The sequence below is a fragment of the Quercus lobata genome, chromosome 9, assembly GCF_001633185.2.
Source record: "Quercus lobata isolate SW786 chromosome 9, ValleyOak3.0 Primary Assembly, whole genome shotgun sequence".
Lineage (NCBI taxonomy): Eukaryota > Viridiplantae > Streptophyta > Magnoliopsida > Fagales > Fagaceae > Quercus > Quercus lobata.
In genome coordinates this window covers 688,474-710,508 of record NC_044912.1, presented here as the reverse complement: position 1 = coordinate 710,508, position 22,035 = coordinate 688,474, and the positions used below count along the sequence as shown (strand labels likewise).

The window sequence follows — 22,035 nt, the reverse complement described above, 5'->3', positions numbered from 1 at the left end:
AGTTAATCACCTTTGGGTTAATCTCTGTTCAATTTTTTTAAAGAGTTTCAACCTATGGCGTCCGCGCTTGATAATAGTTCTTTATCATCAGACCAAGACACCTATCAGTTTTTGGCATAGATAGAGATTGAATCCTAGATCTCTTATTCAACCATCAGAGACTTTATCAATTAAACTATTTAGATCCCACTAATCTGTGTTCAAATGGGTGACTAAAAATAAATTGGACCTTTATATAATGTCTATATTTTACTTCACACAAAAAGTAGTAAATGTTGTACACATTTACAAAAAGTGGTAAATATTGTACACTTTTTGTAAATGTGTACAATATTTACCACTTTTTGTGTGTCTACAATATAAAAGAATTTCCTAAAGCAATTTTTTATTTAAAATAAAATAAAATCTGCGATACAATGCTTTTTCTAGGGCCATTGTAATGGCCCAATTTGGCCGCGGTAAACCAATTATGGGTCTTTAGGGGGTTTCCAACAACAATGGAACCAAGGGAATCTAGGGAGTTTCCCGTTATATCAAATTAAAATTTAAGTTTCACAAGTTATAAAAAAGGGTAAATAAATATATATAGAAGGAAAAAGTATAATTCAAGAGGAAAAAGATACAAAACCTATTGTTTATCTTTCAAAAGTGTTATTTATGAGTTTAACTTTAAATTATTTATGTTGTGACTTTATTTTTCATAAAAATGTATAAATAATAAAATTTGGAAATAATTATACAGTAAACTTTAACAAAATGATATTGTTTTCTTTAAAGGTTTAGACACTCAAATGGTTATTATATGGTTTAAAATTGTAATAATTTAATCATTTTATAAGTCTAACAAAAACGTATATAAACTGGACTTGAGGCTTATCGAATTATTAAAAATCTTTATTGAGAATTTTAAGTGGAAATTTGAATATGAAAAAAATACAATACAACTTATACAGATATAAAATAAAATAAAATCCAGTGAATAAATACAATATAATAAATATACAATATTTTTATGGGTTTCTAACATTAAAATATTGCTTGATATTCACGACTGGTATTTTATTAAACAAATTGGCCTTAAGTATTATATATAAAAAATTATAATGTATGTGTTGTGCTTTTTTTTTTTTTTTCTTTGACATGGTATGTGTTGTGCTTGTACATAAGCTCGTATGAATGTACATATGTTTGTAAGTATATAATAATATATTTGATAGTTATAAATTTCACACTCGCGGACTTAAATCCTAGCTCGATCTACTATAAAAAAAGATAAGTCGAGCTCAAGGGGGGTTAATTTTAGCACTCAGATAATAGAATCAACTGTTTCAATTGTAGAACATCAGAGAGTTAAGTAGTAAGGGATTGTATCATAGTGTTTAATGGTTGCTCCACAAAACCAAAATGACCAACTTATTAGTTAACTTATTCTAAAGCATAGAATCGCACATAAGTATTATGAAAACATTGAAAAGAGTCTTTTCTTTTTCTTTTTCTTTTTTTCTTTTTTTGAGAAAAACATTGTAAAGAGTCTGATTGTTCAACAGTTTGATTTGTTAAAATTTCGCGTAATAAAGTTATGATTTTGATATTTTTACGAGTGGACTATAAGAGTCAATCCGGAAATTTCTTGGAACTTTCCTAAACTCTCTACCATGAACAGAACCTCACACTTTATATAAAGTTAGTCACCATTATTTAGTCCATTTACTGTCAACAACTTCTCCATAACATACAGTCTCTGTGATCTCTATTATATTCTCTCTTTTCTCAAACTGAGCACACACAAAGTTCTTTTTGCGACCAATCGTTTGAGCCTCTTCATCTACTCGACCTTAACAAACTGATCCGCACCCTCAAGGTCCTCTCTCTTCTCTTATGCAATGCTTTCTTTGTGTGATTTTTAGAATTCTCTGTTGTTTTTTTATTTATTTATTTATTAAATTTATATTTAATTTGAATAATGATGAGAAAGCAGAGGGAAAAGGGGAGGAACATAAAATTTGTTTATTGGGTTTTTGGGGTTTTCCTGTTGTTTTATATATGAATTTCTCCTCTTGTAGTGATCGTCAAATTTAAATTAAAAAAAGAAAAAGAAAAAAAAAAGAGTTTTTGGTTTAATTCTAGGGACGAAACCATAAATCTGGTTTAGGGGGGCCAAGACATAAGCCAAAAAAAAAAAAAAGAGTTAAAAGAATGAAAATATGATAAAATTAAAGTCTAATTATACATGAAAAGTAGAATTAATATCCAATCAATATTAACAAAATTTTAATAAAAAATATGCAGCTTATTTGTTTTCTAATATTTTTTTAATCATTCATTTAATTATCAAAATCGAATTTGATATTCTTTTTAAATCATTAAATAATTTATGATTGATTTTACACTAAACTTGAAATAATTTTCCTTTCAATGTAGAAAGCCAAATAGCCTTTTAGAAAAATATATTCATTTTTATTCCAAAGTCTAATTTTGGGAATATTTATTATTGAAAATGTTTGTGTTATTGTTGTAGTAGAAACAAGAAGCGTAAATATGAGGTACAATCACTCTATAAACTAATTGATAAGTTTTTGATAATTTTTAAATCCTGCTAATTATTTCACACAATTTAGAAAGAAATAATGATGAATAAAAAACACATATGTGTGCATCAAAAACGTGTGTGCACACATAAATATAAGGAAAAAAATTAATTTAAAGTAGAAATAAATGCGCAATTTTGCTTAATGAATGGTATTTTATTATTCAATTTGGACTTAATATTTTTTATTGATTATGAAGAGATTTTTTTCCTAAAGGATTTTAGCTACTTAAAATACCAGAAAGGCATGAAACACTTTCTAAAAATTGTTTTATATTAAAATGTTTTCATTTAGAGGAGAATCCCAAGTAGTAGACTAACTTACCTTTTTTTTTTTTCATCCAAAAAAAAACTTACCTTTTTTCAAAAACCTTTTCAAACAATTTAAATTTTTAAGAAGATAAAATTTAAACATTTATCTCTTCATGTCAGTTTCTTGATGTCTAAGCCACTCTTTGTGTATTTTTATTGCTCCCTCCTCTGCTTTTGTCATAAATTATTCCTACTTATCAAAAAGGACTAATCAACCTTATTAAGAAGAAGAAAGTTCACCGACAAACTTGGTTGCATTTTGAAATCTATAATCAAATTAGTAGTCAAATTTTGTCCTACTAAAAAAACCCCAAATGAAATGAATTTAAATAAAGTTTATAATAAGCTAATAGAATATGAACAGATTTCACGTGTCACAACAGGATGGCATCTGAATTATGAATAGATAGAAAGAAAGAAATGTGAATAGAAGTTTATAGTTTGTAAAAAAGTAATATGAACAGGAGTTTATTGCTGGCCACCATTACCAAGAATTTCATCTTTCTTCTCTTTTCTTGAAAGGCATAATATGCAGGAGTAATTGTCATCAAATTTCCACTAAATTACTTATCCCAAAAAACATTAATAAATAAAAAGTTTCCACTAAAGCAAGTAAAAAATTTGTTTAAGCAAAACTTTATACTGGTTACCAGGAATGTACTTGAGTAATCAAGTAAAGCCAATTCCAATCACAAAACTTCCTACAACTTTCCTCAACTCTCCAACTTAATACTAATAGTTTTCCTCTTCAATTATTGTCTCTCTGTTTTTTCTCTTCTCAAACAGAGCTCACGGAAAGTTTTGTACCACCAATTGTTCAAGTTTATTCGTCTCCTCGATCTTGACAACGTGATCCGCATACTCAAGGTCCTCTCTTTTCTCTTATTCAATGCTTTGTGTGAATTCTTTGATTTTTATTATTTTGAATTGATATTTAGTTTGTGATTCAATTTATATTTGGATGATGACAAAGATATTATCCTGGTTTTTGTGTTTCACTTTTGTTTTATAGTATTAGTATCTGATATTCTGCTCCTATACCAACTGTAATTGTTAAATTACAAACGTTCTTCTCTTAATACTATTTTGTGAAAAGCTAACTGTATATAGGATCAAGAGGATAGATGCTTAAAGAAATCATTGAAAACACAGAGGATGCTTTTGTAATGATTTTACGTTAGTTCATTAAATTTCTGCAAAAGTAATAATTATAATAACGTGAGTTAAATAATTTTCAGTGTAGACTTCACTGAAAACAGAGGATGTGAATGGCCAACAATGCTAGGATCACCACAAAATTCACAAGAATTTACAATACCCAATTTCACTACTACCCTTCTCTTGGGCCTATCACTATTAATTTATTTATTTTATTTTTTTAATGGCCCATGTGCAAGGTAGTTGGCAAATTGAGTGTAGTTGTAAGATTGTTGTGAATTTTGTGGTGACCTTAGTTTTAGTAATGCCTCCCTTCTCTCTCTCACAAACAAACTCGCAAACAAAAGAAAGAATGGTGATCATTCATTTATTAAACAAGAAATTATACAATAGGAATTGAATTATGTGTTGTTTCTACTTTCTAAGTGATAGTGATAGGCCCACTATCTCTTAGAGTAGTGAGCTTTACAATCACTGCCGCAAATTCATTTCTCATATTTGTAAGTTTTCACTTTTCACATATGTCCATCTCTTTTATTCAATACTTTCACTCAAAAGAAATAAAAAGTTTAAACAATTAGAAAATGATATATTTAATAATTTAACCATATACTTACAATAAAATTTATTATTGAAAATGTTCATGTTATAGTTGTAGTAGAAACAGGAGCGAGAAGAGTAAATATGAGGTACAATCACTTTATAAACAAGTTGGTAGGTTTTTGATATTTTTTTAACCTTGCTGACCACTTCACCCAATTTTAGAAAGAAATATGATAAATAAAGAACACATGTGTGTGCTAAAAGAACATGCGTGCGCAGACACATGTAAGGCAAGAAATTAATTTTAAAAAAGAAATTAAAGAGCAAGTTCGCTTAAAGCAATAGTCCCTTATTTTTCAATTTGGCCTTAATATATTGATTATGAAAATATTGTTTTCTTAAATGACCTAAAGAGCAACATTTGGCGGATAAAAGAAAATTAAAATAATAGAGAAAGGGTTCTCAACCACAAATCAATAATTTTTTCTCTCAACAGAATACATTCCCAGAGTAGAATTACCGAACACAATCCTAGTGGATGTATTTGTCATCAAGTTTCCAGTAAAGCATTTATGCTGTTCACATTAGATTTGGTATCCAAAGAGATAGAACAAAGCAATATAAATAGAACTTGGGTTTTACTTTGGGAAACTTTTTATAGAAAAATAAAAAAAGTAACTCATTTTTTTATTACGGTTTTTATAATTTTTAATAAAAAATTTCCTAAAATTGATAATTAATGTATAATGCTCTTATAGTTGGTCAAAATGCAAGATATAATGTGCGTACAGATGGTCCTTGCCTAGGCTAATCACATCATAATGGCATATGAGAAAAAGAAAGAAATAATGCACTGCTTGTACCCCTTCTTCAGCATTTATGCATATCACGTCATTATGGCATCTGAATTCTGAACAGATAGAATGAAAGCAATATGAAAAGAACTTAAGTTGGTCAAAAAGAATAAAAGATAGGACATTACAACTGGAATCAAGAAGTTTCTCTTTCTCCAATATCTTCTAGTATAAATTTTTTCTAGTATCAGATATCCGCTCGTGTTGTTTCAAGAGATTTTAGAGCTTTATAATTCTCACTGCAATTCGCCAAATCTGCAAGTTCTCACTTTTCTTTCTTGCATCCATATCTTTTATTTCTTTCTTTTCCTATTTCCTAATTGATTTTCCTTATAATTTAATCTTAAGTTTTATTTGAGTGTACATTTTATCTAAATTGTGATTGAAAATTTATCAGGATATTTTCAATGGCTTTCATGAACACCAAGAGAGACTCATCATCTTCCTCTTCCACTCATACATTGAAATATGAAGTATTCCTTAGTTTTAGAGGTGAGGACACCCGCATTGGTTTTACAAGCCATTTATATACTGCATTGGATCAAAAGGGCATATACACCTTTATAGATGATGAAAAACTTGAGAGAGGAAAATCGATTTCACCTACACTCATGAAAGCAATAAAAGAATCGAGGTTTGCTATTGTCATTTTCTCAAAAAATTATGCATCTTCAACGTGGTGCCTAGAGGAACTTGAAGAGATCATTGGATGCATAACCAAGACAGGAATGACAGTTTTACCTATTTTTTATTATGTGGATCCATCTGATGTATGGAAGCAAACAGGAACTTTCAAACAAGCTTTTGATGAACATGAACAACGTTTCAAGGAGAACATAGAGAAGGTGCAAAAATGGAGAGCTATTTTGAATGAAGTAGCCAATATCTCAGGATGGCATGTACCAAAAAGGTAATTTAATTCAAAATATTTGTACAAAGAAAAGTGCTACGTCTACAACATTTTTACAACAAATCATGGGTGGTTAGTTATTATTGGTTCAAATTTGACTTTAGTACTAAGATTACTTTTTAACCCAATAATAACAACTAGTAACAACTTGCTACTTAGGATTTGTTGTAAAAATGTTGTACACATATCATTTCTCTATGAGTTATATTGAATTCTTAATTTTAGAATAAAATGTGGGACCACATCATAAATATTTATCCAAGTGAGTTATTAACTACAAAAACCAAAGAGTCTAGAATAAATGAATTGTTAAAAAAAAAGTACTTCACAATAATTTTTTAAAAAAATATACAATTTACATTTTGTACCTAATAATATCCTTACAAATTTTTTTAAAGAATTAACAAAATATAAAAATGACTATCAATAATATTTAAATTATATATATAAGAATTATATTATTCATCTTATTCTATATCTTTAAGTGTATCCATCTATATGTATGAAGCTACGAGCTAATTTTAAAATAAATGGTTGAATATATAAGGGTATTTTGGAATTTTTAACGAAAAATTTATTAAATTTAATTTCATTCTCTCTAATTCCTCTCAATTTTGGGAGAAATGAAAATTTGAGGTTTTGACTTTTAAGGGAATAGAGAGAAATAAGTGTTCCCTAAACCTCCCAAACAAGGGAATGAAATGAATATTCCAAAATAATTCTTTTCATTCAATTCCTTTTCTTCCTCAAATTTAATTCCTTTCCTTTTTGTCCATTTTTAGAGCTACCAAACAAAAATTAAAGATACAAAGTTTCTCAGAATCTCGGATTTGTAACTGAAAAGCACAAAATCGAGAAGATAACACCATCATTAAAAGATTTAACATTATCATGCTCCAATTGATCTTTAATGCTAAATGTGTTTTTGATATTTAATGCTTCAAAAATCATGCTCCAATTGATCTTGACCCTTGGATTCTCTTGATAGCAAGTCTGAATGGTTTTAATCTCCTATAAGAGAAAAATACATGTAATGAGAATATTTTTTAGAAATATTTCAAACTCATGAAATTGATGTGATATTGCCTACCAAGACTAAGATAATAGTGTAATTTTAAGCAATCAACACGCACAATCTAGGGGAAAAAATTAGAAAATTGACTATATTAGGCAGAGGCTTTTATAGTATGTTGTTTTTGAATAAAAGCTAAAGTAAATATTTTTGAAATTTTTTATGTTCATGTGTATGTATTTGTCGTTAGAAAATTGACTATATATATATATTAGGTGGTAGAGGCTTTTGGAGATTGTCGTTAGAAAATTGACTATATATATTAGGTGGTAGAGGCTTTTGGAGATTGTTGAGTATAATTGAATTGGAATTATCTTTGAAACTTTGGTTTTGATTGAATCGAAAGAAGTATGTTTCAATATTTGTAGTTTTTTGTATATGTTTTATTGTAGCTTAAACTTGGTATTTGAAGTGTTAATTCACAGTTTCAATTGTTCATCTATTAATCATGAACAATAATATTGTTATTTGCAATCATTATGATATGGTATCAATGATGTGACCATTTTGAAGTCTATTTATTATTTTAAAAAATTACAATCAAAAGACTTTTGAACTTAAATTTTTTTTTTTAAATTTATTGGAAATGTTGACTTGTATGAAACTTCATCATTTATGGCTTTGTAAAAAGAAAACTCTTATAGGCACCATAAAATAGCTAAGATGTTGTGAGCCATGCCGGTATGCGATATATGGACCAATGATATGAAAGATAAATAATTTTCTAAACCTTTATTTTAGACAAAATTACTTATTTCCATTCATTTTTAATCATTTTCAAGTCATACCTTTTTTAAAGCCAAATCATAAATCTTTAAGCAAAATAAATATTTTAAATTTTTGGTCAAAAAAATATTTTTAATTTTTATTTAATTATCCCATACATCGCATGGATCAGCGACTAGTTATTATATAATTCTAAAACTCTCATATATTGTACCAAATATCTTATAATTTCACGTGGAATGATTTTTTTAAACAGGCATGAGTCATAACTTATGTCAATTTCTATTATTTTTAGTTAATTTTAGCTTATTAATGGTACAAATTGAAATAATTAAAAAAAGTTAATGGTTTTAGACTTTTAGTTACAAATTTTAAAATTTTAGGGTTAAATTTAGGGAGATTATGTAGTTTATAGCACTCTTTAATAAATGCTAGCCACTTGGTGCAAAAAGAGTGCAACCACTAGAGAGGGGATCATGATACACACGATATAACTCTTTGTTGATTTCATAATACCTCTATAAATTATTATTTGATAAATTACATATATTTGTTGCTCTAAATAAACACGTCAAATTTTGTGTTACTCACATGTTGTTTTCTTTTTGATCTACAATATAATTTTTAAGTTTAAAAAATAAGAAATTTAAAAATTTATGATGAGATAATTACTGATTTTCAATCATCTTAATATTTAGCAAATATGGAGGGTATAAAGAAATAATATAATCCTTTTTATTGTGAAATATAATCCAAATGTTTTTTTTAGGGGGAAATATGATCCAAATGTTATTTTGTCAAATTACTCATTTAATGAAAAGTTATATATAGAGTTACACCCTTTTTTCTTTTTTGAGGAAAATATAGAGTTACACCTAGTGTAACCTTTTTGAATGTTACATCACCTCAAAACTCCGTATTAGATTAATATTTTGACAATACTATTGTTAGTTTAAATGGATTATTAGTCATTAACTTAAGGGTATTCATTAACATTTCCCTTTAAAAAAAACCACTATTAGATTCTATTGTTCAATGGTCAACAAGGCTATAAGTCGGTATTTTATTTTTTATAAAGATTTAGTAGACTTATTGAAAGTTCAAATAGTGTATAAAACATCCTTGAATGTTTAGACCTCCAATTACAAAACAACCAATTCAAGCTTTATTACAAACACTAAGTGTGCGGAAAATGAACACAAGCTATAAACAGAATTGATAAACAATCTAAGCCAAGTAAAATCACATCCACAGCAGAAAATAAAAGGCAAAGATTAAGGGAAGAGAGATGCAAACACAAGGACAATACACAATGTGTTATCGAAAAGGAAACCAAAGCCCTCGGCGTAAAACCTCTCCACTGCCTTCCAAGCGGTCAATAATCTACTAGAAAATGCAATTGAGATACATGAATAGCAATAGACCCTCCAAACCTAATCTACCCGATGTACCTAAGCCCTCCAAACTTCTTGCTCCAACGAGGTTGCGTCGAATCTTTTTCTTTTCTAGCTTACCGGATTCCGCTATAATCCATAGCATCTGCCATCCTTGGCATCTTCCAATACTTCCCAAAACTCCAAAAACACTCAACACTCTAAATGGGTGTGGGTAGTGTTTGGATAGAAATCTCCTCTCAATAGATATGACAATGAGAGAGGAAATGAGAAGAGACTACAAAGATTTCTCTCTAAGAATGAGTAGCTCTCTCTAATTGGGTGGGTGTTTTTAAGAAACCTCTCTTAGGGTTTTTCTTTCTGAATAACCACATATATTATGTGGGAATGAGGAGTATTTATACTGGTGTGAGAATGGAATACGAAAAGTCAGATTTTCCAAAACAGGGTTGGCTGGCAACTTGACCTCGCGACTTGACTGAGTCGTAAGTTCAAGCCGCGAGCTAACTAAATGGCCAGTCTGGATTTTTGTCCTATAGTGCTCCAACTGGCATAACTGTTTAGCTCCCTTGCATGCTCCGTGCGTGTGCAACTTTTGGCGGCTTGCAAGCCGCGAGCCTCCTGCGAGATCCAACCGCGAGTCCCTGCTTCACTGCACAGTTTTGAGCATTTCTTCACACTCTCTCACACACTACCCTTACATGATTCCCACCTAAATACAGGGTTTCTAAGTGCTGTATTACAAGCAAATTTGTCACGGAATAAAGCCAACACATGGTTGATTAAATTCAACCTTACAATCTCCCTCTTTGGCTATTCCGTGACAAAACACCCTAAAATAGACTCTAGACTTAAACGTGAGCTTGGAAACAATGGCAAAACTCACTCACACCTAAATCTAGAAGCTGTGAAGCTCTTGAATCATATGAGCATGAATCTCCTGAAACACAACAATACACCATGATCATTATATGCAGAAAAGCATGAAATGCATATGAAGCAAGCATGATGTGATCAAGCAAAGATGGAGTTAAGAAAAAACATGGCTTGATCAAACAAGCAATCACTACAAGGTAGTGACCACAATGCTCATTCACACTTGGAATGAACACTTGAACATACAAGCTAACAAGAACAATGCAAGTCACTTGTATGCCCAACACTCAACCAATGCATAATACACTAAGTATATGCATCTAGGAACAACCCTACAAGGGTACAAGAGTGACAGTACTTAACAAGAAAATGCATGATATTTAGTTAACAATACTGATTTAACAAAATATAAAAGGCTGCATATAGCATGGTACAGACCATAAAGCCTACAGAACATAAACCCTTAAAGCTTACAGAAGCAACATGGGTACGAAGCACAAAATACTGAATATAAACTTAAACAATATAAACTAAAAGTGCTTAAAGTTTCTCCCCTTCAAAGTGATGAAAAGCTGTGATGCACTTGGAACATATATACTTGTAACCTGAAACACTTGCACAAAACACATTAGACCCTCAAGGTAAAGCAAGTAATAAAAGGACAAGTATAATGTAACAAGTAAATTGCGATCAAGTAAACATAATGTGAAACATGCGAGCAACTTGATCATACACCAAAATAGTCATATATAAATGACTACAATGATCACATAGCAAAGCAAATGATCATCCGAACATACATTCAATGGAGCACAATAGCATAGGGATATATGCATGTCCAAAACAAAAACATGATGCGATGAGAACCACAAAGCATAACTCAAAGCATCATAAAGCCAACAAGAAAACAAACAGAACAAAGTTTTCTTATTATCTCAATGTTTTCTCCCCCTTGGTATATGCATCTCCCCTATGGAATATCTCTCCCCCTACAAATGTGCATGAAAAATAGAATTTCTCCCCCTAAGGATATGCACAAGAGTTATATAGAAATGACAAAACACTCCGGTATATTCTCTAGAGTATACTCTCCCTCTTTTTGTTAGGAATAGACGAAGGGTCAAGAAGAAACGAGGGCAAGAGATGAAGGTACGAACAATACTAATGATGCATGAGGGGTGCGAGATGAATGAGAAAATGAACCTCAAATCTAAGACAAAGTAAAATGCTACAAAGTATAAGGTAAACATGACATGCTAGGATGAAGAAGCAAGGTATAGACCAATGCATGACAAGGGTAGTAAAGGTGTGTGCAAGAGGTGGCTAAGTGCAATGCATGACCAATGCATGAAAAATGCACATGTGGGACAAGGTGTGTTAAATACACAACCAAAGAACCAAACATGTTCCTAATGAGGAAACATGAGAAACTCCAAAGTTTAGTACTCATCGGAGTCCAAACAAGCGAGAAGATGTCTAAGAGGCATTTTATCAAACACCTAGCATGCATTCTATGAACAATAATGTGAAACAATACATGAACAACATGAAATCCACCCTTAATAAATGTTCTTTCTGCCACAAGGGGCCAACATCCAATGCAAATCAGCAAAAGAAACCAATCCCATGAAGAAATTTGACAAAAAATTAAGTTTTCCCAACCAAGAGTACAAAACTCTTCAAAACATAATCTAAGGATCAAAATTAATGAAAAGAGTTTATAATTACCTTAGAAATGTTAATGGAATGAAAAACCATTCAAATTGGTTGGGTTTTGATGGAAAAATATTGAAAGAGGGGTTTTAGAGAGGATGGGAGAGGTTTAAAACAAGTTTTCCATGAAAAAGCTCTATAAAAAGCTGATTTTGGGCGTTTCGCGACTAGGCGAGTCGCCAGGTTCAGTCGCGAAAATTTTCACGAGTCGCGAGTGAGTCGCGAGTGAGTTGCCAAAGCTTCTGGATGAACTCGCGACTGGGGGTTTCGTAACTGGCGAGTCGCCAGCTAAGTCACGAACAACCCTGACACCTGTTTTTCAACACAAAACATGTTTAAACAGTGAAAAACAAAGTAAGCACTAAACATGAACACAAAAAGTGATAAAAATCACTTCCAAATACATATAAAATTATCAAAAATCTTTTTGGATTAATCCATATATGATTGAGCACACACACATCACATTTAGACAAGTATAATCTAACAAATGAATAAGACATTCATTGAACATTAGGCATGTGTATTGTGTGTATGTATAAAATGTGGAATAGTCCTTAGTCTAGAGTGAAGCTTCAATGATCAATTCAATCAAGTCATACAAAACTAGTATTAAGTCAAGTAATCTATCTCAATTATAGAAATGAACATATATGACCTCCCACAAGAAAACGATTACATACGATGAAGCTTTTCATTTGGCTTCTTTACATTTCATAACATTTGATCATTTTGAATCAAAACATCTCATTTTGAGATCGATGCCTAAAATTTGTGATATTTCAATTTAATGAACAAGCCTTTGGTTTTTTGGGCATCATACAATTTCATATAAGTCGCTTTCCCTTTTTCCTAGTCGAATACTAATATGTGCGACGGCTTTTGCAGCTCATTATCTTTTTTCATTTTGAGATTTACATTTATTAAGCTCTTTAAGAAATAAAAATAAAAGAGTGGGAAGAGATATAAGCACAGGTCTACGCATGTATCAAAACCAACATGACTATTGACTAATCATTCATGACAAACTTGAAGATCGATTTACAACAATCACACAAAGATGTCAAGATTTTTCCCACAAAGATATAAGTGCAAAAATAACAAGCTAAGCTCGTAAATGCACAAAGCCATTTGTACAAAGTTACAAGGCCAAACTCACATGTGATATGTGCTCAAACATATACGATCAAACTTTTTAAATTTTTCACTTTTTATGTGGTTTTGGATTTTTTACTCACACAAAGCAGAAACATAAAAGTAAGATCACCAACAAAACAATGCATACAAATAAATGCAAGATGCACAAAATGCATGATGATATGACATTTAATGCATGAAGGGTCCTACAAAGATCGAAAAAATTAGATTAAGGACCAAAAAGAACACAAGCTCAAACATATGAACCCTTCCTCATCCAAACGGAACGATTATTTGGAATGAGTGTCTCAAGAGAAGCGAGACGAGGGTTGGAAGAATGAGAACCGGAGATGCACATAGTTAAGGAGTTAAGAGCATTAAACATTTTCTTTAACAACATGCTATTTTCACTCAAAACCGGTTTACTCTTTTTAGCACAACTTCCATGAAGCTCAAGTTTTTCTTTTCTTTTGATTCTTTTGATAGCATGAAACTTAGAGCATTGAGGTCTTAGATGACCAAAGACACCACAATGATGACACACAATGTGTTTAGGTCCACTAGGCATTTTGGGAAGGGATCTAGCAATATGGTTTTGTTCCCTCTTCAACTTATGACATTAAGGTCTTATATGACCAATCACACCACAATGGTGGCAAGTTGGAAAAAACTTAGATCCATCCCAAGCCTTAGGTTGAGACCTAAACGGAAGTTTTGACTTAACAACCTTTCTCTTCACCTTTTGATTTCTTTTATGTAGAGGAATGTACACCGATTTGTCCTTTAAGGTAGAACACACACTAGGCACAAAATCGGGTACCACAACATGATTGCAACAAATATAATCATCCTTTTTAGCAGTAGGTTCAGCAATCAAACACTTGGCATGTATCTTAAGAGATTCATTTTCACATTTTAACTCATCAACAAGTTTGTTAGACAAAACAAGTTTAGCATCCAAGTCCATATTCAAACATTCAAACTCTTTTAGCTTTTCAAGAGAAATTTCAGCAAATTTTTTATATTTCTCAACCAATTTGTTGAATTCATTGAGCTTAGTAATCAAATCATCATTTTCACAAAATAACTTGTTCAAATTCTTTTGAAACTTCTTAGCAATTTTCTTCAAGAGTTTGTTAACAACACCTATAGATTCAAATAACATGTCATCACACTTATGAGAATCAACACTCATAGAGGCATTTTCCCAAACATGTGGCATGTTACATTCATCACCAACCAAATCATATAAAGAGGCATAGAAAGCACAATCCATGGCAAATAAACGCAGGGGGTCAAGGATCACACTTAGGTATTTAAACCACAATAAGTGTACCCGCTCTGATACTAATTGAAAGTTTAAATAGTGTATAAAACATCCTTGAATGTTTAGACCTCCAATTACAAAACAACTAATTTAAGTTTTATGATAAACACTAAGTGTGCCGAAAATGAACATAAGCTATAAACAGAATTGGTAAACAATTTAAGCTAATTAAAATCACATCCACAGTAGAAAATAAAAGGCAAAAATTAAGGGAAGAGAGATGCAAACACAAGGACAACACACGATGTGTTATCGAAGAGGAAACCGAAGCCCTCGGCGTAAACCTCTCTGCCGCCCTCCAAGCGATCAATAATCCACTAGAAAATGTAGTTGGGATACATGAATAGCAATAGACCCTCCAAGCCTAATCTACCCGATGTATCTAAGCCCTCCAAGCTTCTTGCTCCAACGAGGTTGCATCAAACCTTTTTCTTTTCTAGCTTACCGGATTCCGCTATAATCCATAGCATCTGCCATCCTTGGCATCTTCCAATACTTCCCAAAACTCCAAAAACACTTAACACTCTAAATGGGTGTGGGTAGTGTTTGGATAGAAATCTCCTCTCACTAGATATGACAATGAAAGAGGGAATGAGAAGAGACTACAAAGATTTCTCTCTAAGAATGAGTAGCTCTCTCTAATTGGGTGGGTGTTTTTAAGAAACCTCTCTTAGGATTTTTCTTTCTAAATAGCCACACATATTATGTGGGAATGATGGGTATTTATACTGGTATGAGAATGGAATGCGAAGAGTCAGATTTTCCAAAACAGGGTTGGCTGGCGACTTGACCTTGTGACTTGACTGAGTCGCGAGTTCAACCAGCGAGCTAACTAAATGGCCAGTCTGGATTTTTGTCCTATAGTGCTCCAGCTGGCATGACTGTTTAGCTCCCTTGCATGCTCCGTGCATGTGCAACTTTTGGCGGCTTGCAAGCCGTAAGCCTCCTGCGAGATCCAACCGCGAGTCCCTGCTTCACTGCACAGTTTTGAGCATTTCTTCACACTCTCTCACACACTACCCTTACATGATTCCCACCTAAATACAGGGTTTCTAAGTGCTATATTACAAGCAAATTTGTCACGGAATAAAGCCAACACATGGTTGATTAAATTCGACCTTACACTTATTAATGACCATTGCTACCGTAGGCAATAGAGTTGAATGATGACATTGAATTTCCTCAATGGAATATTTTGCAGTTGCTCATTTTCTTTCATAGATTTTCTTCTTCTTCTTCCTTACTCCCTGTAAATTAAAACTCTAGTTTGAAAGCCCAAGATCTTGGTAATTAGGGAAACGTTTCATATGAAATTAAACATAAAAAGGTAAAACATGTTAAAGTTTGAAGATGTAAAATCTTTGAAGTCACCACAATTATTTAAGAAAATTAAGAAAGGATTCAAGGAATGGTCCATAATTGTATAATAAAAAAATTTAAGATAGTTTCCCTTTTGCAGCACTTATATGGGTAGTTCTTTGGATTTTGGCTTGAAGCATTCAATTACATTATTATAAAAAATATATATAAAATAAAAAGGAGGCATTCGATTTCATTTATTTGTCTCGGTTTCAGTTTTAACCTCCTAAACTTATTGACATAGATTCAGATTCACAATTATTTTCTCTTCTTTGTAGGTCTGAGGCAGAATGTATCCAAGACATTGTGGAAGTGATATTGAATAAATTGAGTAATACATTCTCAGTACCCATGGGACTAATAGGAATAGAATCCCGAGTCGAGAAATTGAAGTCATGCTTAGCTATAGAGTCAAATGATGTTCGCATTATAGGAATATGGGGGACAGGAGGAATGGGTAAGACAACTCTTGCAAGCGTTGTGTATAAAATGGTTTCCAATAAATTTGATGCTTCCTGTTTTATCGCTAATGTTAAGGAAGAATATGAAATACGTGGTTTACGTAAGATACAACAAATAATTTTGAAGAGACTTTTAAATGATAGAGATTTGAAGGTACAAGATGTTGATAAAGGATTTCTTATGATCAAAAGTAGGTTACGTCACAAAAAGATTCTTCTTGTTCTTGATGATGTAAATGAATCAGAACAATTGAAGAAGTTAGTTGGGGAGCATTGCTGGTTTGGTTTAGGTAGTAGGGTTATTATAACAACAAGAGATAAGCATTTGTTGGTGTTGCATGAAGTAAATGAAATATATGAGGCTGAAGTCTTGAATCATGAGGAAGCTCTTGAACTTTTTAGTTTGAAAGCTTTTAAAATGGACCATCCAGCTGAACACTATGAAAAGCTATCTCAAGCTTTTGTAGATTATTCTAAGGGGCTTCCTTTGGCCCTTGAAGTTTTGGGTTCTTTCTTGTTCAAAAAAAGCGTTGATGTATGGAAAAGTGAACTGGCTAGGCTCATGATGGAATTTTGTGATAGAGGAATTCTCAATGTGCTTCGAATAAGTTTTGATGGTTTACAAGAAATAGACAAAAATATATTCCTAAATATTGCATGTTTTTTTAATCAAATGGATAGAGATAATGTCATAGAAATACTAGATTCTCTCGAGCTATCCCCTAGAATTGGATTACAGGTTCTTATTGACAAAGCTCTCATAAAATTGCATTGGAATCGATTGAAGATGCATGATTTATTACGAGATATGGGTCGGAACATAGTTCTTCAAGAGTGCCCTGAAGATCCCGGGAAGCGTAGCAGATTGTGGTTGTATAAAGACATTGACAATGTATTGATAACAAATACGGTATGACGCCATTGAAATACCTGGAGCATATGCCTTTTTATATTATTTAACATGGCTTAACTTTGAGTAGTTTTGGTAATCATACATTTTACAATTCACTAATCCCTCTTGTACTTGATTATTAGGGAACGGAAGCAATTGAAGGCATAGTCCTAAATTTACCCAAACCAATAGAGGCAGATTGGAATCCCGAATCCTTTTTAATGATGCAACATTTGAAATTGCTCATAATTAATAATGTTTGCCTTATGCATGACCCTAAACATCTTTCCAATGACTTAAGATTTCTTGATTGGCGTGGGTACTCTTCAAAATCTTTGCCATCAAGTTTCCAATCAAATAAGCTTATTGAACTTCACATGTGCTACAGCTACATTGAACGACTTTGGGAAGGAACAAAGGTATTTAATTAACTATAGAAAACCTTTTTTTTAGGTTTCATTAAATTGTAAGGTTTGATAAAAGCTATTTTTTTTTTTTTTTTTTGGCTTTTAACAGTCTTTTGAGAGATTGAAACTCATCGAATTAAACAAGTCTCAAAATCTCATTGAAACCCCTGATTTCACCAAAATCCCAATTCTGGAGAAGTTGTTTTTAGAAGATTGTATAAATTTACTAAGGGTGCACCAATCAATCGGAGTTCATAAAAAGCTTACCATTCTTAATCTAAAAGGATGCAAAAATCTCAGAAGTCTTCCAAACAAATTTGAAATGAGGTCTCTTGAAATTCTTATTCTTTCTGGTTGTTCAAAAGTGAAAAAAATCCCAGAATTTGAGAAGAATATGAAACTTGTATTAAACATTTACTTGGATGACACTGCTATTACAGAATTACCCACATCAATCGGAGTTCTTAAAAAGCTAACTTTTCTTAATCTAAAAGCTTGCAAAAGCCTCAAAACTCTTCCAAACAAGTTTGAAATGGAGTCTCTTGAGATTCTTACTCTTTCTGATTGCTCGAAGGTAAAACAAATTCCAGAATTTGGGAGAAACATGAAACGTGTATGTAAGCTTTACTTGGATGGTACTGCCATTACAAAACTACCCACATCAATTGAGCATTTGACTGACTTAGCTTCAATTAATTTAAGGGATTGCAAAAATCTTGTGTGTCTACCCAACACCATTTTCAATTTGAAGATGCTTAAAGATGTGGATATTTCTGGATGCTCAAAACTTGAGAGACTACCTGAGAATTTGGGGAATGCAGAAAGTATAGAGGAGCTTGATGTGAGTGGAACTGCTATAAGACAAGTGCCTCCTTCCATTGGTCTCTTAAAGAACCTTAAACAACTATCTTTCCGCGGATGTAAGGGGTTATCATCATCTAAATCTAAATCATGGTATGACTTCCTTCTTTTTTATTTAATGCCAAGATGTCCAGATCCCGTGGAATTGCCCTCTCTATCTCTATCGGGATTGTGTTCTCTGATCAAATTGGATCTAAGAGACTGCAATCTTAGGGCAATCCCCAATGATATTAGTTGCTTATTCTCTTTAAACATATTAAATCTAAGTGGAAATGATTTTGGTTGCCTTCCGGAAAACATCGCTCAACTATCTAGTTTGAGACATTTGAACCCGGATAATTGCACGAGTCTTCAATCATTGCCAAAGCTTCCATTAAATATTGATTATATTAGGGGATTTAATTGTACCTCATTGGAAACAGTACCAAATCTATTGAAACCAAATTCTTCAATTGAGCCAACCCTCAATCTTTCAGATTGCAATAAACTAGGTGACAATCAAGGCTTTATTGACATGTTTTTTGCAGTGATAAAAAAGTTGTTACAGGTAATCTCTCCTTCTCACTCTCTCTTTTTCTCTCTACTCAAAGTGTGTTCTAAGCACCCTACTTTGCATGTTACAGGGACATTCTCTTGACGACAGACATATGCATAAGAGATATGCCATCATTTTTCCTGGAAGTGAAATTCCAAAATGGTTTAGGTATCAAAGTATAGGGGCTGAAGTGAATATAAAAGAACCTTTTTCTCATTTGTGTAATGAGTGGATGGGGATCGCTGTCTGCGTTGTATTTTGTTCTCATCCACATCATCAAATCCCCAACGGTGATTCGCTTTCATGTTGGTTGATAGCCAATGGAAAAAAAATGTCTTCTGCACCAAACACTGGCCATATTGTTGTTTTATCAGATCATATTTGGCTACTTTATTTGCTTCCTCAATACTACCAAGAGAAACAAATAAAATTATTGTCGGAATGTGATGCAAATGGATTCATTCGGGTTGGAATTAGAATTATGACTCATTGTTCAGTCTTTGAGGTGAAGAGATGCGGGTTCCGTATGGTGTATAAGAAAGACATTGACGATGTCAACCGAAGTATGGCTCAGTGTAGCAACAATAGCACCATTCCTTATAAGGGTTTGGATGTCAAGCGAACCCGTGATGACTATGATGGGGCTGGACCTAATGGAGAAGGAAGCTCTAGTACCACACCCAAAATGGATTGTGAGGAGTCAATTGAGTACAAAGACTGTGGTGAGGAGTTAAGCAATTGGGAGGAATCTAGTGAAAGTGACCGGGAAGGTTAATCAACTTTTTTCTCTACATTACCTGTAAGTCGTTGTCTTTCTTCTTAATTCAAGTTCTATTAATTGTTGCACTATCTTTTTCTCTTAAGTGTACATTTATGAATGGATTGCCCACCATATGTTTGATTAGAGCTATCAATGAGACTCCTTGCAATTTAAAGAACAAAGAATGAAGAGGAAAAGCTTTTTTATTGTGATTGACAACAAAATTCGTAAAGTTAATAATGTCACTAATAGAAATCAACAAATACTGTAATTATTTTGCAACGTTAGGTTAACATCTTACGCCTCATCATCCCATGTGATGCTTGTGTTGAAGCATAGGTGAGACTGAGACCTTTTTTTTCTGAGAAACCAGACAAGAAGCCTGGGCTAATATTAATAAAGCATGTTCAATGGACATCAAATAGCAAAAGAGAGGTACTATCCTCAGGTGGATCAGAAAGCCACACCTGGGACCCCAACCGCTTTTAGCTTTTTTTGCTAAAGCATCAGCAACACAGTTAGAAGAACGATTAACATGGTTGAACATAGAGGACTGAAAAAGCACGGCTTGACAGCGTATGTCTTCAATGAGTTTCTGTAGGTTGAGAATCCAGCATTACCTTGGTTTATAGCATTGATAACCATAGTTGAATCCCCTTCAAAAACAACTGTTTGAAGCCCAAACTCAGCCTGCCAAAGCCTCCATATCAGCGATGGAGTGAGCCACAGCGCACCAACAAGTTCACCCCTCCAATCTCGAACAATAACTCCAATTCCAGCCGAGTTTGTGGTTCTGAATACAGCAGCATCAAAGTTCACTTTGTACTGATTCAGCTCAGGTGGACGCCACTGGTGCGAGATGGGAGGGAGAGGTTTCACTGGTTCCTTGTCTTCTGCTATCAAAAACTCCTGCAGCATGTTACCAGCCATAGAGACAATGTTTGCAATAGGGTGCACTGGACGGCCAAAGTGAGATGCGTTTCTCCTATTCCATAATAGCCAGGCCGATATAGAAAAGACCTCTTTTTGATAATCATCCTGCACCTACAAAAACCGAGCAAGTAAGTTGCAAAAATTCAGGGTTGGGGATGGCTTGACTGATGCAAGCAATTGAGTGAACTCCACATGATCTCCACTTCCTTGCAAGACCAGAAAGCATGCAACAGCATCATTCCTTATTAAGGATTTGGATGTTCTCCATCATAATTTTGGCAATGCCAAGCAGACCCGTGATGACTATGATAGGGCTGGACCTAATGGAGAAGGAAACTCTAACGATGTATAGCAGCCAAAACAGATTGTGAGGAGTCAAGCGATTGGGAGGAATCTAGTGAAAGTGACCGGGAAAGTTAATCAACTTTTTTCTCTTCATTACCTGTAAGTCACTGTCTGTCTTCTTAATTCAAGTTCTATTGATTGTTGCACTATCTTTTTCTCTTAAATGTACATATATGAATGGATTGCCCACCATATGTTTGATTAGAGTTGTCAATGAGACTCCTAGCAATTTGACTTGAAAGAACAAAGAATGGCAAGGAAAAGCTTTTTGATTGTGATTGACAACAAAGTTTGTAAAGTTAATAATGTCACTAATGGAAATCAACAAATACTGTGAATAATAGATATTATTGAGTGTATTACTGAATGGCCTTAGCCATATGCTGCTATTATTTTGCAATGTTAGGTTAACCTCTTACACCTCATCATCCCATGTGATGCTTGTGTTGAGCCAGGGGTAAGACTGAACCTTAATAATATTTGAATATCATTTCAAAGTAACACATCTTTTTCCCCTACAATTTGTTTGTTAGAATATATATAATGTCAAGTTTGAATGGAAAGATGCTACAGCCTATCACATGCATTGCCTCATTGATTTGTAATATTGACAGTCTAAAACTTATTTCATACATACCATTCCTCTTTATTACGGAAGTTCTTACCATATGACTTTTGTGCTTTGGGCTCTTGATGTTCTTGAAATTTTCCAGACCCATTTCACATGTTCATCTTTACAGTAATTGGACTTATGCAGGCAAACAACAGTGTAGAAAAGATTGAAGAATGGAGAAGGTAGTCTGCTTAGATTTGTAAACCCTGCCCTACTTGTTATGTTGTTTTAATCCATTTTGTCTTTAATTTATGTTTTGT

The 22,035-nt window shown here is 32.8% G+C and overlaps 2 protein-coding genes across 3 annotated transcripts; one reads left to right on the top strand and one right to left on the bottom strand.

The window, feature by feature from the left end:
- Window positions 1-1,684: 1,684 nt before the first annotated feature.
- Window positions 1,685-20,921, top strand: LOC115959641 (TMV resistance protein N-like). Of its 2 annotated transcripts, none has more exons than XM_031078112.1 (8): window positions 1,685-1,861; window positions 3,686-3,766; window positions 5,852-6,364; window positions 16,247-17,339; window positions 17,465-17,740; window positions 17,838-19,136; window positions 19,213-19,923; window positions 20,258-20,921. In XM_031078112.1, the coding sequence occupies exons 3-7, from the start codon at window positions 5,862-5,864 to the stop codon at window positions 19,897-19,899; spliced, it is 3,858 nt and encodes a 1,285-aa protein (XP_030933972.1). In that variant the 5' UTR covers window positions 1,685-1,861; window positions 3,686-3,766; window positions 5,852-5,861; the 3' UTR covers window positions 19,900-19,923; window positions 20,258-20,921. The 2 variants fall into 2 exon arrangements, with proteins under 2 accessions (XP_030933972.1, XP_030933971.1); XM_031078111.1 differs by having other exon boundaries at window positions 20,224-20,921.
- Window positions 20,383-21,881, bottom strand: LOC115959959. Its single transcript, XM_031078643.1, has 2 exons — window positions 21,828-21,881; window positions 20,383-20,928 (listed from the first exon to the last, which is right to left on the bottom strand). Exons 1-2 carry the CDS (start codon window positions 21,879-21,881, stop codon window positions 20,383-20,385), a joined length of 600 nt encoding a protein of 199 aa, XP_030934503.1.
- Window positions 21,882-22,035: the final 154 nt, after the last annotated feature.